The 17035-nt window shown below is 38.6% G+C and overlaps 1 protein-coding gene across 1 annotated transcript in view; it reads left to right on the forward strand.

The window, feature by feature from the left end:
• LOC120083713 (uncharacterized protein YKR070W) overlaps positions 1–16053 on the forward strand; it is a 28070-nt gene extending 12017 nt beyond the window's left edge. Inside the window, exons 8-12 of the mRNA XM_039039561.1 lie at positions 8067–8162; positions 8331–8398; positions 13847–14042; positions 14396–14479; positions 15552–16053. Coding sequence (XP_038895489.1) covers positions 8067–8162; positions 8331–8398; positions 13847–14042; positions 14396–14479; positions 15552–15611 — 504 coding nt within the window. The 3' untranslated portion in view covers positions 15612–16053. The remainder of the gene's footprint in view (positions 1–8066; positions 8163–8330; positions 8399–13846; positions 14043–14395; positions 14480–15551) is intronic.
• The last annotated feature ends 982 nt before the right edge of the window (positions 16054–17035 follow it).

A 17035-nucleotide genomic window follows, 5' to 3' on the forward strand; every position in this document is an offset into this window, starting at 1 on the left:
GTCAAACCAGGCTCTCGGAGATTGTTTCAACCCATATAGCGACTTTCTCAGCCGGCAGACTCGCTGTGTGAACTGATCTTCAAATCCGGGAGGAGGATTCATGTAGACTTCCTCCTCAAGTTCTCCATTGAGAAAGGCATTCTTTACATCCAGTTGATGCAAAGGCCAATCTTTGTTAATTGCAACTGATAGCAATACTCGGATAGTATTGAGTTTAGCTACGGGAGAGAATGTCTCGGAGTAATCTACTCCAAAGGTTTGAGTAAACCCTTTGGCAACTAACTTGACTTTGTATCGATCAACAGTCCCATCTGACTTGTACTTTATAGTGAAAACCCATTTGCACCCAACCGTTTTGTGCCCTTTAGGTAGGATCACCTGGTCCCACGTTCTATTTTTCTCCAGAGCTCTCATCTCCTCCATAACAGCAGCTTTCCAAACTTCAGTTCCCATTGCTTCCTGTATGTTACTCGGTATCACCCCTGCATCTAAACTAGTGGTAAAGGTCCTAAATTCAGATGATAGGTTACTGTATGTCATGTAACTATGCATGAGGTACCTTGTATATGACCGAATACCTTTCCTCAGGGCTATTGGAAGATCAAGAGAAGCATCATATTCCTTCAAACTGTCAGAATTTCCATTGTGATCACTAGTCTCCTCTTCCTGTTTCTCATCTTTAGAAATCACACCTTTTTCACGATTATCTTTAGTATCACTCACATTTTCTAGAGCTGTGTCTGAATCATCATTCACTGTTGTCTTCCCATCTGCTATAGTGGTGCTATCAACACCTTTCCTTCCTTTTTCTTCTTTGCACTCGTTAGTACAAGTATCAATCTCATTAATTTCAGGAATACACATACCTAATGTCGGGTTTGACTCATGGACCGGAGCCGGAGATGCAACAGGTGACGTTGCTTCCTTCCTGAGATTCTTCCTATAGGACTTGATTGGTAGGAAGGATAGGACCAACATGTTCGGGAATAGAGGCAGACACCAAGGGAATTGTATATGTGGACCAGTTAGTCTCTTCACTAGAGTTCTCCCCCTAAAGATGGCTAACAGGGAAGAAGGGCTAATCCTCAAGGAAGGTAATATCCATGGAAACAAAATATTTGCGAGAGGATGGGTGGTAACATTTATACTCGCGCTGATGGAGTGGATACCCAACAAAGACGCATTTTTGAGCATGGAGGGTAAATTTCGTGCGGTTTGGACCATGGGAGTGAACAAAGGCAACACAACCAAAAACTCGAAATGGTACATCGGAGACTAAACGAGTCGTAGGGTATGACTCTTTCAAACAGTCTAAGGGGTTTTGAAAATTGAGAACCTGGGAAGGCATTCGGTTGATTAAGTGAGCAGCAGTAAGGATGACATCACCCCATAGGTAAGACGGGAGTGACGTGGATAGCATTAAGGACCTAGCAACTTCCACCAAATGACAATTTTTCCTCTCTGCTACCCCATTTTGTTGGGGAGTGTAAGCACACGAACTCTGGTGGATAATCCCTTTGGAAGCAAGAAACTCCTAGAAGGAAGCGTTAAAGAATTCCCGCCCATTGTCACTTCTCAAAATACCAATCTTGGCATTAAACTGGGTTTCCACAGTGGCATAAAATTGCTGGAATACAGATAACACCTCGGACTTATCAGTGAGAAGAAAGACCCAAGTAAGCCGAGTGTGGTCGTCTATAAAAGTGACAAACCAGCGTTTCCCTGTGGAGGTGGTTGGTGAGGGACCCCAAACATCACTGTGGACTAAGGTGAAGGGTTTGGATGGTTTATAGGGCTGGGAGTGGAAGGAGACACAACTCTGTTTGGCACGTATACACACTTCACACTTTAAAGAAGACACATTAATATTGCGAAATAAATGCGGAAATAAGTGTTTCATGTACTGAAAGTTCGGATGCCCTAAGCGGTAATGCCATAACAGAAAATCATTCTCAGAGGTAGACAAATTTAAGGAGACAAGGCTAGTCCTATAATCATTCCTAGAGGAAACATCATTAGTTAGGAAGTAGAGTCCCTCATCGTGTCGGGCAGTGCCAATTGTCATCCTCAAGCTTAGATCCTGAAATAAAACAGAGTCGGGTGAAAAAACTACCTGACAGTTCAAATCTCTTGTAATCTTACTGATGGATAACAAATTATATGAAATTTTAGGAACATGCAAAGCGTCCCGCAAAACCAAACTCTCAAACGGAGATAAATCCCCTTTTCCTGCAACAGGTGCGACCGACCCATCTGCAATCCTAATTCGTTCATTACCAGCACTTGGATAATATGAGAGAAATTGATCAGAGGTACCAGTAAGATGATCCGTCGCCCCTGAGTCAACAATCCAAGGTTTTTTACCGTTCACACTAATATGACCAAAAGACTGTATATTGCCTGACTAGGCGATGGTACTGATTCCAACCGTACTCAGGCTGGTTGTATTGTCAACTGAGGGAAACACAGGCAGGATATTTGTAGTAGGTAAAATAGGGAAAGAATTTACCGGGTTTTCATCTAGGTATTGGGTTGAGCCACAACCGGTTGGAAACGGGGCAGCCGCTAACAACTGGAAGGTAGTTGCCGGTTGGAGGGGGGTCATCGGCTGAAGGTGGTTGTCGGCTTGTTGTTGGTCGAATGCGCCTAGGGCAGAATTGGAGAGGTCCTGTTCTCCTTGCTGGATGAGTGGGTTCGTCGGATCTGACACGAAAACCCTAGGGTACGCCGGTGCGGTCGAGTTTTTTCCCGTCGAAGTCGAAGCCCTAGGCGCGATCGGAAGCTGGATAGACAAACGCCCAGCCTGTTCGTCAAGAATCTGTAGGTCGAAGGCGCGATTTGAAGCTGTCGAAGAAACTCTGTCTGCCGAAAGGTTGCTACGGATGCGAACGTCCCCGATCGGAGCCAGATCTGATCCACCTCGCGGTGGGTCTGAGGGGTTGCTGCGGCCATACCTGATCTGAGCCGGATTAGTCGACGGTGGCGCGAGACGAGGCAGATCGGCTCTGTTAACGTATTCTTCAAATCTGTCTGTGTGCGGCTCCCATTGACCGTGGCTCTCTGTTGACTGCAGCTGGACGGCAGAAATTAATTCCGGTAAGATAGCTTGAAAACATTCCTTTACCGCGGTTCAAATAGTAGTTTTCATATCAAAACTCGAAAATTCACTAGCTAAAGGTGACTGTGGATGGTTCTCTTCCATAATGGCTAGGATTTTGTCCCCTAGCTCTGATACCATGTTAAAAATAAAAGAATAGGGAAGAGAATAACAACACAGTTACGTGGAAACCCTAGTACAGGGAGAAAAACCACGATAGACACTGATTTTTATTATTAATTATGATACACAAAGTACAAGAGAATAGGCCAAATAAATAGACTCATGGGAAGCCCTAGGGTACACACAATTACTAAAATGTCCCTAGGGTTACAAGCTGCTTTTTCGACAAAGACCTTATTGAAAACATGGGAGGAAGAAGACCAAGTTTTCCCGATCGAATTCCAGAATTTAGAAATTGAAGGAAATGGGGAGACCGAGATTGGTCTTGAAGGAAATGTGTATGAGAATTACCAGTAATGATTCAAGCACTGTTGGAACAAAATGAAGACATATTTGGGACAACCACCACTATTCCCCCAAAACCAATTGATCATTGGATACTTATCGGAGAAAACCAAAAGCCCACCAATGTTCAATCGTATAAGTATGGCCACGCATAGAAGGAAGAAATTGAAAAGCTAGTTAACGAGATATTGCAAGTCGGAATAATTAGACATAGTCTCAGTCTGTACTCAAGCCCGGTATTGCTAGTCAAGAAAAAAAATGGTGGATGGAGGTTTTGCATTGACTATAGAAAATTGAATCAAGCCACAATTGCGGATAAGTTTCCTATTCCTGTGATTGAAGAACTCTTAGATGAATTACATGGAGTAGCCGTTTATTCAAAACTTGATCTTAGATTCGGCAGATTTGAATGCGTGAAGGTGACATAGAAAAAACAGCTTTTAGAACCCATGAAGGACATTACGAATTCATGGTAATGCCTTCTGTTTAACAAATGCCCCTGCCACACTCAAATCACTAATGAATTAGGTATTCCGACCCTTCCTTCGTCGATTTATACTTGTGTTTTTTGACGATATTTTGGTGTATAGCCCAGACATTACTACTCATGAGACACATCTGGGAGTGATGTTCAATATCCCAGACATTACTACTCACGAGATAATAGACGATACGCGAATAGAAGTGTACTTTCTGCCAACCAAAGATACAATACCTGGGCCATTGGATCTCTCACCAAGGAGTAGAAGTTGATGGGGAAAAGCTTAAGGCAATGGTAGAATGGCCCAAACCAAAGAATATATCGGAACTTTGAGGATTCTTAGGACTTACCGGGTACTATTGGAGATTCGTGCTAGGGTATGGCAACATTGCAGCCCCTTTAACTTGATTATTGCAAAAAAATGCCTTTGAATGGAATGAGGAAGCCACCCAGGCTTTTGAAAAGCTGAAGCAAGCGATGATGATGGTTCTAGTATTGGCCTTACCCGACTTCTCGAAGTCATTTGTAATGAAAACAGATGCATCTGGTTTTGGTTTGGGGCGGTGTTATCTCAAGATTCCAAACCAATTGCTTACTTGAGCCAAAAACTATCTCCTAGAGCACAAGCAAAGTTGATATACAAAGAGAACTAATGGCAGTGGTACTGGCGGTACAATAATGGCGTCACTACTTATTGGAGAATAGATTCATAGTGATCTCCAACTAGAAGGCACTTAAGTTCCTAATTGAGCAGTGTGAATTCCAACCCCAATTTAAGAGATGGTTAACTAAATTATTGGGGTATGATTTTGAAATACTATACCAGCTTGGTTTGCAGAATAAGGCAGCAGACGCTCTATCTCGAGTTCCTAGAACAACTGAGGCATATGTGCTGTCAACTCCAGCCTTAGTGGATGTGGAAGTGGCTTTGAAGGAGTCAAGGAGGATGAAGAACTCCAGGAGATAATACCCGTACTAAAGATGGACCTTGATGGAAAGCCGAAATATCAATGGAAAAATAACTGGTTACTATACAAAGGAAGGCTAGTTTTGTTTCGCTCATCTACTTTGATCCCATCTTTATTACACACCTTCGATGATTTAGTGTTAGGAGGTCACTTGGGATTTTTGAGAACCTATAAAAGGATGAATGGGGAGCTGTTTTGGCAAGGTATGAAATTAGACGTCAAGAAGTATGTTGAGGGTTGTGAAATTTGCCAAAGAAACAAAACCAAGGCCTTATCGCCAGCATCCCTTCTTCAACCCTTACCAATTCCAGATTTGATCGTGGAAGAGTGGACTATGGACTTCCAAAGGCTGGGGGATACGAATCTATCATGGTAGTTTAAGTAAGTATGCCCATTTTATCTCTCTCAAACATCCTTTCTCGACGAAACAAGGTGTTGAGTTATTCATATCTCAGGAAGTGATTTGGCACAATGGGGTCCCAAAGTCCATCACAATAGACAGAGACAAAATTTTCTTGAGCAGTTTTTGGAAGGAGATGTTCATGGCAATGAGAACCCTGTTAAAAAGGAGCACGACTTTTCACCCTCAAACGGACGGCCAAATAGTGAGTTAATCGCTGTCTTGAAACATACCTCAAATGCTTTTGTAATGAAAGGTGGGCTGAATTGTGGTATAATACGACCTTTCATGTGTCTATTAGAACCACCCCTTATCAAGCGGTGTATGGGAGACCACCCCCACCTTTGGTTTCATATGGGGAAAGGAAAACAACCAACGATAGTGTGGAACAACAGCTGAGAGAAAGGGATTTGGCGATTAATGCCCTGAATGAAAACCTAGTTGTGGCCCAAAATAGAATGAAGAAACAAGCTGATTTACACAGGAGGGAATTGTACTTTGAAGTAGGAGACGAGATGTATTTAAAGCTAAGGCCGTATAGGGAACGTTCACTAGCCCCGAAGAGGTGAAAAACTGTCCCCCAAGTTCTATGGACCTACCAAATCACTGAAAGAATCGGAGAAGTGGCTTACAAATTGGCTCTTCCACCAGAAGTGCCATCCATAACGTGTTCCATATTTCTCAACTCAAGAAGAAACTGGGGCAAGCACATCAGGTTCAGCATCAACCACTTGCCTAAACGGAAGAGTTCGAGTTGCAAGTAATCCCTAAAATGGTCCTAGGCGTGCATCGAATGGAGAGCTAGCAACTAATGAATGGCTAGTTAAATGGAAGGGTCTTCTGAAGAGTGAAGCAACCTGGGAATTTGGTCCACCTAATGAATCAACAATTTCTCCGCTTCCACCTTGAGGCAAGCTGCATTTCGAGAGGGACAGTATTGTTAAACCCCCAATTGTATACAAATATAAAAGGAGGGGCAAGAAAGAATTGCACAGAAAACAAATGATGCAGAGGACATGGGAAAAGAAGAAAACCGCTGAGGGACCACAAAGTTTGCTATAAAAGGAGAGTATAGGTTTCTGTGTAGGCAGGGAATAATTTGGGTAAAAAGCTGAGGGAAGCTTTTTAGGGAGAGGACAACCAGCTCTCTCAAATGTGCTGGTTTGCTTTCTTTTATTTCCTTTTTTTCTTTCTTTGGAGTTGTGAACATTCTGTTATTCAGCCAGGGTACTCATTTGGTATTTCTTGTACTGAATTGTGAATCATCCTTTCATATTAATATCAATATATATCAGAGTTCTATTGTTCTGTTTTCTTGCATCTTTTGTTGGGTTAACTGAGTGCAGGTGGAGAGTAACCTAACAACCACCTTGTGACAGACCTGCTGTTTCTTATCTCATGAAACAACCTTGTGACAAACCTCCCCCACTTAAGCTGCTTGATGCCTTGTTGAGGCTAACCTCCGGCCTATCCATCGGATAAGTCTCTAGGGTTGTGTCCTCAAGGCAGTTGTTGCCACCGTAGTACGCTAACCTTTAAACCCAAAATAAATGATACTTCTTGGAAAAAGTTTCAATAAGAAAAATTTCTCTTTTTACAAGAATTACAAGATAATTGCAAGCAGTAGAAACTAGAAAGAAACTCCTGTCTACTAAAGACCTACTTGAAACAAAGTCTCTAACTTGACTATAAAAAGTTTTACCCAACTCTCCTCATTCTTGGTAGGCATGCTCATACCTCCACCAAATGTCCTCCCCACGCTCTCCCTCCCCAGCCTATTTCACCTGGGGGTAGAATAGATTGCTCCCTTCAAGCGTATGCATCCTTCAAGTTGCCTTGCCTGGACACTCCGTAACAGCATGGAAGAGATTGCATCACCAACCCACGAGACAAAGTTGTCTCCCATCACCTCACCCCCACCCACACCCCCCCCCGCCTCCTCCTCAGACTTCCTCCTTTGGGATCCATCTTGGGTTGCTCTTCCATCTTGTCTTCTGAGTCACTCAGAATGATGATCTCAGAACCATCTTGACTACTTATCTCTATTGAAGGTCGAACACCATCAACGTCACCTCGTGGTGAATCATATAGGTACTCGCAAACTGGGTGAGTGACCTCCTCGTTCATGTCCATTTGCTCAGGTTTGGTCATTGTGTTCATTGTTGTGATCCCTTTGTGCATGCTTTCCATGTATGTTGTCAACTGCTCCTTTGACTTCAGCAATGCATCGATCAATGTGCTAATTGAAGAGTTTGCTTCTACGACTTTTGTCATGGCTTTTTCCGTAACCTTCATGTGTTGCCTCTGGTCATAGGCGTCCACCTGAGGTGCTTGGGTTTGAACTCGTTAGATCGTGCTTTTCTAAAAAGCTCACGAAGCGTCCTTTTTTTTTTCTTTGATACCTCTCCACTCTGTGTTCTTGTAATAAGCATCACCCAAGTCAAGTAGTGGGCTAAATTCTAGGTCTGAGTTTTTTTTTTTTTTTGGATTACCATTATTAATATTATCAAGTATTATTAATTGTAATCTTCTTTTGATTCCAAAATGATTTTCTGGTTCATGCTCATCTATTTCATTGAGTTTCTGCTCTGCTAAATCTGGATACTGACTAAGCATGAGAGGTCTAGATTTTAATTCAAATTATGGTATCAGGTACTTTGTGATATCTTAAGAACTGGAGGTCTTCCAGGAAGGGAGTTTGGACACCAACCGAACTTGTATTTTGCACATGATGACCTTGAATACCAGGTTACTATTTGTAATTTACTCTTGGATTGTTTCACAATTGATTTCCTCTGTTGCAGTGTTGCTGTTTTCTTCATTTTTACCCCACCCCCCGGTTTAATTAGTATTTTCCCTTTTATTGTACTTTTGATGGGTCTAATATCGCAACTAACTAGGTTCTCTTCAAGGCAGGCTGCTTTTCCTTGTGAGCGTTTTGGTATGGGAGCTTTCAGAATTGCACTAGAGTCTATCTACAATAAGTAAGGCAAATATTACTGTAGATGTTAAATGCCGTAATTACTTGTCTGGAAGTAGTTGAGATAGTTGTTCATGCCATCTCTTCGATCATTACTGACCCTGTTATAATTCTATAGTTAGGATTTTCCATTTTTATAAATATTTTGTGATATTTTCCTTTTCTATGCTTTGTACACTTGTATATATTCATATCTTTGGTGAATGAATAGAGTATTCTGGTTCTTTTTCAAACCTAAGAGTTTTACATGGTATCAGAGCTCTCTAAATAAACTTAGAATTTTTGTGAACCTTAGGGTTTGAGAGTTTAGAACCCATTTGTGATACGTTTAGGGTTTTGTGGAGAGGTGAGTTTACACTTTTGCTCATAGTCGCTGTCTTCGGTTCGTTCGCCGTTGTTAGCTGCCGCCGTCGCCAGCGGAAAAAAAAAGGAAGCTGTTTGTTTCGACACCGCCCAGTCCAAAGAGGAGCCCAACCGCCATCTACAAAACCCCAAAGTCCGGTTGCCATCTGACCAGCGCGTGAGGCTCACGCACCGATTGTTCTTCTGTGCCGTCCGTCCACGCGCCGGCGCATGCGCCGTCATTTTTTGTTCGTTTTCTGTGGGTTTCTTCCGTGTGGTTGACTCTTCTTGGTGGTGTGTTTGTTTGGGATGTATAGATATTCTCACTGCTTGTAAAGACATCTCTTCGGTAAATTAGGGTTTGATTCTCTGCTGTCCGGTGTCTATTGTTTTTGAGGTAATGGCTGATAAGAAACCAGTAGTCATGTTTGAGATTGTTCCTATGGTGTCAAAAGTAACCAAACACAAGTTGAATGGATCCAACTACTATTCATGGAGATCAAATGTCCGCCACTTTATTAGGAGCATGGAGATGGATGATCACATCACAGAAGAGCCATCGATTGATGCTAATAAGAAGATTTGGTGGCGGGACAATTCAAGGATGCTTCTACAAATCAAGAATTCTATTGACCGTGAAATTGTTGAACTAGTAAATCACTGCGAATCAGTCAAGGAACTATTGGAATATCTAGATTTCCTTTATTCAGGGAAAGAGAATATTAATAGAGTGTTTGATCTTTGTAAGACTCTATATCAACTTGATCAAGGAGAAAAATCTCTTACAAGCTACTTTATGGAGGTTAAAAATACATGCGCGGAATTCAATGCCTTGATGCCAATCAACACGGATCCAAAAGTTCTAATGGCTCAATGTGAAAAGTTGTTTATCATGAGTTTTTTAGTAGGTCTTGCACCTAATATGAGATGACCAAAGATCAAGTGTTGTCAAGCTCAAATATCTCCTTGTTGGAAGAAGCTTACATTCGAATACTTCGTACTGAAAAGACACAAGCAGTTACATCATCTGATTCTAGCAGTGCTTTGATTGCGCGCACAAATAATTATAGAGGTAATAAGGGGGTTGAATCAAATAGCTTCAAAGGTCATCCAAATAACCAAAAATCAAATCCAGGAGGTATTGTTTGCTATTATTGTCATAAACCTGGCCATACGAAGCGTGAATGCAGAAAATTGCTGAATAAGGGTCAGAGGATGCCATCACCCTCTGCACATGTTGCCTCTACTCCTGATAATCTTGACAAGTCAATTACGATTTCTGTAGAGGAGTTTGCTAAATTTCAGTAGTATCAAGAGTCATTGAGGGCATCATCTTCTACTCCCATTACGGCCATCGCAGAGACAGGTAACATTTCTAAATGGCTTCTTTCCTCCATGTCAAAATGGGTCATTGACTCTGGCGCTACAGACCATATGACAGGTAACCCTAGTTTATTCTCTAATCTTTGTACATCTACCTCATCACCTAATGTCACTATAGATGATGGAACCTCCACTCCTGTTTTAGGATCAGAAATCGTCCATCTTACTGAATCAATTTCTTTATCATCAGTTTTAAATTTACCACATTTCTTGTTTAATTTGATTTTGATCATTAAACTCACTCGTGATCTTCATTGCTGTGTCTCATTTTTTCCTGGTTATTGCTTATTTCAGGATCTTATGACGAAACAGACTATTGATAAAGGGCGTGAATTTGGAGGTCTTTACATCTTTGAACCACAAACACCTACGACCATCACATGCTCAAGTGTGTCGTCTCCTTTTGAAGAGCATTGCCGTTTAGGTCATCTGTCTATCTCTGTGTTGAAGGCACAACTTCAACATTTGTTTCTTTAGATTGTGAGTCATGTCAGTTTGCTAAATTTCATCGTTTGAGTTTGTATCCTCGAGTCAATAAACGAGCTAGTGCTCCTTTTAAATTAGTCCATTCTGATGTTTGGGGTCCTTGTCCTGTTGAGTCCAAAGGAGGGTTTCGGTATTTTGTTACATTTGTCGATGACTATTCTCGTATTACGTGGTTATATTTGATGAAAAGTCGTTCTGAGTTACTTTCTCATTTTCGTAACTTCCATACTAAAATCCAAACTCAGTTTAGTGGTGCTCTTAAAATCCTACGGAGTGATAATGCTAAGGAATATTTCTCTCATACACTTAAGTCTTATTTAGATGCCCATGGCATTCTTCATCAATCTTCTTGTGTCGATACTCCATCCCAAAATGGGGTTGCAGAACGAAAGAATCGCCATCTTCTTGAGACAGCCAGAGCTTTGATGTTTCAGATGCATGTTCCAAAATCCTTTTGGGCTGATGCTGTTTCCACAGCTTGTTTCTTAATAAATCGCATGCCTTCTTCCATTCTTAAGGGTGAGATACCTTTTCGTACTTTATGCCCCAAGCAAAATTTGTTTCCCATTCCACCCAAAATATCTGGTTGTACCTGCTTTGTTCGGGATGTTTGGCCTCAGCATACCAAGTTGGATCCAAAGTCCTTAAAATGTGTTTTCCTTGGTTATTTCCGTGTCCAAAAGGGGTATCAGTGTTATTGTCCTAGTCTTAATAAATATTTCGTCTCTCCTGATATCACGTTTTCTTGAACATACCCCATTTTTTTCATCACCATCATTCTCTCCGAATAAGAGTTAGGGGGAGCATAAGGAAGTAGAGGATGATTTCCTTATTTACACAGTTACTTCTCCCTCCGATCCTCTTCCTAATTCATCTTTACCTGTGGTTACCTCTACTCTTCCACCCATCGTCAGTCTATACTTGACGACAACCTCCTTCAGTTCCATGCCCTGTACCAGAGTCTTCTTTGTCAGTGGATCCATAAACGAGTGATGATTTCCCTATTGCTCTTCGTAGAGGTAAACGTACATGTGCTCATCCTATTTCCTCTTTTGTTTCATATAACCATTTGTCGCCTTCCACATGTTCATTCATTGCATTCTTAGAGTCTGTATCCATCCCTAAAACTGTTCATGAGGCTTTGTCTCATCCTAGTTGGTGTGCCGCAATGGTGGAGGAGATGACTGCCTTAGATGATAATTGTACTTGAGATTTAGTTTCTCTCCCTGCAGGAAAGAAGGCTATCGGTTGCAAATGGGTGTTTGCAGTTAAAGTCAATCCTGATGGTTCTATTGCTCGGTTAAAAGCGTGCCTTGTAGCGAAAGACTATGTACAAACTTATGGCGTTGACTATGTTGATACTTTTTCTCCTGTAGCAAAAATGGCATCTGTGCGGTTGTTTATTTCATTAGCTTCAATCAATCAATCATTGGCCTTTACATCAGCTTGATATTAAAAATGCATTTCTTCATGGTGATCTTCAAGAAGAGGTGTATATGGAGCAACCACCAGAGTTTGTTGCTCAGGGGGAGAATGGAACGATGTGTCTCCTTCGTAAATCCTTGTATGGATTAAAGCAGAGCCCACGAGCTTGGCTTGGTAAATTTAGTCAGGTGATTGAAAGCTTTGGAATGCGGAAGAGCATGTCAGATCATTCAATCTTTTTTAAGAGATCTGAGGGTGGTGTCATCTTGTTAGTCGTATATGTGGATGATATTGTGATTACTGGTGATGATGTTTTAGGTATCCAGTCTCTAAAGACCTTTCTTCATAGTCAATTCCATACAAAAGATTTGGCATGTTGAAATACTTCTTAGGAATTGAGGTAATAAGAAGCAAGAAAGGAATTCTATTATCACAGAGAAAATATGTACTTGATTTGTTGACTAAAACAAGAAAGCTAGGGGCCAAGCCATGTAGTACCCCAATGATGCCCAACTTACAGCTCACAAAAGATGGAGAATTGCTAAAAGATCTTGAAAGATATAGGAGGTTAGTGGGAAAACTTAATTACCTTATAGTGACTCGACCCGACATAATCTATTCAGTAAGTATTGTGAGTCAGTACATGTCATGCCCTACAGTTGATCATTGGGCTGCATTGGAACAGATTCTTTGTTATTTGAAGGTTGCTCCCGGGGTTGGTTTATTATATAAGGATTATGGTCATACTAATATTGAATGTTTCTCAGATGCCGATTGGGCAGGATCTAAAGAAGACAGATGATCAACTTCAGGGTATTGTGTTTGTGTTGGTGGTAGTTTGATTTCTTGGAAGAGTAAGAAGCAAAATGTGGTGTCAATCAGAATATAGAGCAATGGCACAATCTGTGTGTGAATTGATTTGGATATATGAACTTCTTGTTGAGTTGGGATTTGAAATCACCACATCGACAAAGTTGTGGTGTGATAATCAAGCAGTACTTCATATTGCGTCTAATCCAGTATTTCATGAAAGAACTAACATATTGAAGTTGATTGCCATTTTGTACGTGAGAAAATTCAACAAGGGTTGGTATCTACAAGATATGTGAAGACTAGAGAACAATTAGGAGATATCTTCACGAAAGCATTGGATGGAAGATGTATAGATTATCTATGTAACAAGTTGGGCATGATTAACATATATGCTCCAACTTGAGGGGGAGTGTTATAATTCTATAGTTAGGATTTTCCATTCTTGTAAATATTTTGTGATATTTTCTTTTTCTATGCTTTGTACACTTGTATATATTCATATCTTTGGTGAATAAATCGAGTATTCTGATTCTTTCTCAAACCTAAGAGTTTTACAAACCCAAACCAGTGTAATTTCTGTCAAATAAGTATGCAATTGAAGTCAAAATTTTCGCCTACCTTTAAGTGAAAAAGTTGCCAAATTGTCTCGCTAACCAATAGAAGTTCATGTTATGAAATTTTGTAATCCTACTTTAGAATAAAGAAGTTTACGTAAGGTACGTACAAATTTATACTACCTCATAAATATTTCAAAAGAGAACTGGCAATCAAAGTGATAGTTAGAACAGGTCATTGTCAAATTTTTATGCTTATTTCGTTAATGCTGGTGTTTCATTTGTTCAAAGGCATCCTATTTAGTTTCCATTTGTGGGGAAACCCTTCTAATCCGAAGAAGTGAAATTTTATCTTAGTATGGATTTGGTCTGAGAGTTGAAACTTTGAAAGTGAAAATCCAAGCCTACAACATCCATATGTGAAGCACTTATGTTGTTTTATGATGCAGGATTCATCCTCATGCTTTGCAGTATACGTGCTATGGCAAACCAAATCCACTCGTATTTCACAATGCAGAAGCTGTACTTAAACTAGTGTCATCAATTCACCAAGACAAGGCGGCTGCGAATACTGAAACTCATCACTTCAAGACTCTATATATGATAGGGGATAATCCTTCTGTCGATATTAATGGTGCAATTCAGGTTAGGTGATACTTATTCTTAACTCGCAAAGAAGAAACCGCCTTTTTTTTTTTTTTTTGTGTAATTATAAATTTGGTCCATTTTGTTTGGAAAATTTTAGAATTTAGTCTCCATTATTTTAAAAGATATGATTTAATTCTTATGGTTTGATAAAATCCTCATACATAGTCCCTATCACATAGACTATTTACGTAGGTTTTATTGAACTATAGGAACTAAATTCTAATTATAAAGAATAGAGCTAAATTCTAACTTTGTTTAAATTATAGGGATCAAATTTACAATTTAACCCCTTTTTCCCTCCCCTATTTTCTGTTGCTTACTAAACAGACTCTGTTACTTTTGTAATTCAGGCTGGAAGTCCTTGGTTTTCTATCCTGACTAGGACAGGGGTTTTTAAGGGAAGAGAGAATCATGACAAGTATCCAGCTGATCTGGTAGGTTAAACATCTCTCCAACGTAACTTCTCTCTCCGGATAAAAATATCTTTTTGATCCCTAAGTTTTGCATCTAGTTTCTATTTGGTCCTTAAGTTTCAAAATGGTACACTTTTAGTCCTTACGTTTGAGTTTGGTTTCAATTTGATCTCTAAATTTCAAAATGATAGAGTATTTAGTGAGAGGTTATAAATGTAAATCTTAATACTTAAGGGCCAAAATGAAACTAGAAATGAAGATTTGAGTTTTGTTTCATTTTGGCCCTTAAGTATTAAGATTTACATTTATAACCTCTCACTAAATACTCACTTTATGACTTTAGTGATAATGCCTATTAATTAATTTAAAAGAATTATGAAGTGAAATTTTAAATTTAATTTTAATAGTTATAAGAAGTAATAAGCATTACTGCCAAAGATGTAAAGTGAGTCTTGAGTAAAAAGTTGAGATTAAAAGTGTAAATTGAAATTTAGGAACCAAATTGAAACAAAATTCAAATTTTAAGGGTTAAATTGTAACATTTTGAAACTTAGGAACTAAATTGAAACAAAACTAAAAATGCAAGGACTAAACATGTAGTATTTTGAAACTTAAGGCCTAGAGACTAAAAATGTATTTTTTTCCCCTTTCTTTAACGGTTAGGAAAGAAAATGACTTTAGGTTGAGTGTGGGTGGATGAAAAGCATTTTTACATTGTTAAAATTCCTTTTCATACACACACACACACATATATTTCCTTTTTATATTCATGAGTGTTTAGGTTAGTTTATGCATATTTCAACTAATCTCACAAGATAATTTGCCAGTCCCTACAACATTTGAGTGTCAAGGGAAACTCTAAGGATATTAAATCCTAGGTCGATGACCATAATGGATTGAATTGAAGTCATTCCTTTCAAGTGCTTTACTAAACACACTCATGGTGGTCATACATTTCTAATGTTTGGTTGTATAACTAACAAAGATTAAGGAAATTCTAGAAATACTTGAAAAGCACTTTAAAAGTCCCAAGTCAATTGTTGGTATTGAAAACGGTTCACTTAAAGCAAATTCCAACGTTGTTCTTGTGCAGGTAGTTGACACTGTTGGAGAAGCAGTGGACTACATTTTCAAGAAGGAAGGGATCTCTTGAGAGAGGCATCAAGGGAGGGTTATTCTTTTGAGATCACATTAATAATGCAATTGTCATCGGTGAGATTCGTCTATTGTCATAATTAATGGCAGTCGCTTGACCAATTTCTATTGGTGAAAAGTATTTTTTAATCTACATTCTCATCTTTTCACATTCGACGTATAGAAGAAATCTAATTTTTTGTATGTTAGTAGTGTGCTGATTAATGGAACTTGGGAAAGATCTCCATCTTCTAATTTTATTTTTTCTTTTTATAATATATATGTGTAAAGGTTAAAAGTCATTTTTGATCCTTAAACTTTGTTAGTGGATCATGTTCAAGTAATAACCAGTAATAACCTAAAAGATTTGTAGTATATGTATAAGGTTGAGTGTCATATCCTAATGACATTGTTGATACGACTCATTTTATAAATGTTATAAGGGTTGTAAGTGTTACAAATGATATGGTCCATATTATTCATGTGGAGAGATGTGAGTAGAGGTATACAAAATGATTTTTTTCTTTATAACACTGTTACTTGAAGAAACTTACATTTCACTTGGATAATCATGACTTGATCTTAATCCTGAGTTAACAATCCTTTGATCTGTATGGGTGAGAGTGACTAGATTTTCCGACTCAATAAGCCTACCATTTTGGGATTTGTATGACTAGGTAGTTGGGACAAGATGAAATTTTATAGTTTGACTATAAACTGTTGGTTCATTAGAGGGGTCAGTGGTACTTAAAGATAACTATAAGAGGAAAATGGTAATTTCACTTTCATCCACCCGTAGTTATGAGCATTTTGTGAAGGATTGACTTATTATGATTGATGATATTCATGAACACAGGAATATATTTACAGTGCAAAGAGTGTGTGAGTCTTTAGTGGAGTGACCTATAGTTAATGAGTATTGATTATTTTAATTAAAGAGTTTAATTAATTGATCTCATATTATTGAATTTTTAATATGTAGGTATATAGGGTCCTTTTGCTAGCTCATTAAGGATTAAATAAGAATAAATTAATTTTGGATTAGTTTGAATTGTTCAAATTAAATAACAGAATTAATTGTATAGGATACAATTAATATAATGTATATAGATATATTATAATATAAAGTTAATTTTGAATGAATCATAGTTTATCATATAAAAGGGATGAAAATTCAAATATTATTGATATGAATATGATTCACATAAAACTATAGGTTAAAATTAATATGAATAAGATTCATATTCAATTATAGGTTATGCAAGAATATTATTTGAATATGATTTAAATTAAATTAAATATATGATATTAATTAATTATTAATAGTTAATTAATTAATCTTATTATATATTAAATATGATTTAACGTATATTTTAATTGAATTAATATCATTTATTTAATATTATTAAATTAGATTTAATAATATTAATAAGCATTTTTCAA

Source organism: Benincasa hispida, chromosome 8, assembly GCF_009727055.1.
Source record: "Benincasa hispida cultivar B227 chromosome 8, ASM972705v1, whole genome shotgun sequence".
NCBI lineage: Eukaryota > Viridiplantae > Streptophyta > Magnoliopsida > Cucurbitales > Cucurbitaceae > Benincasa > Benincasa hispida.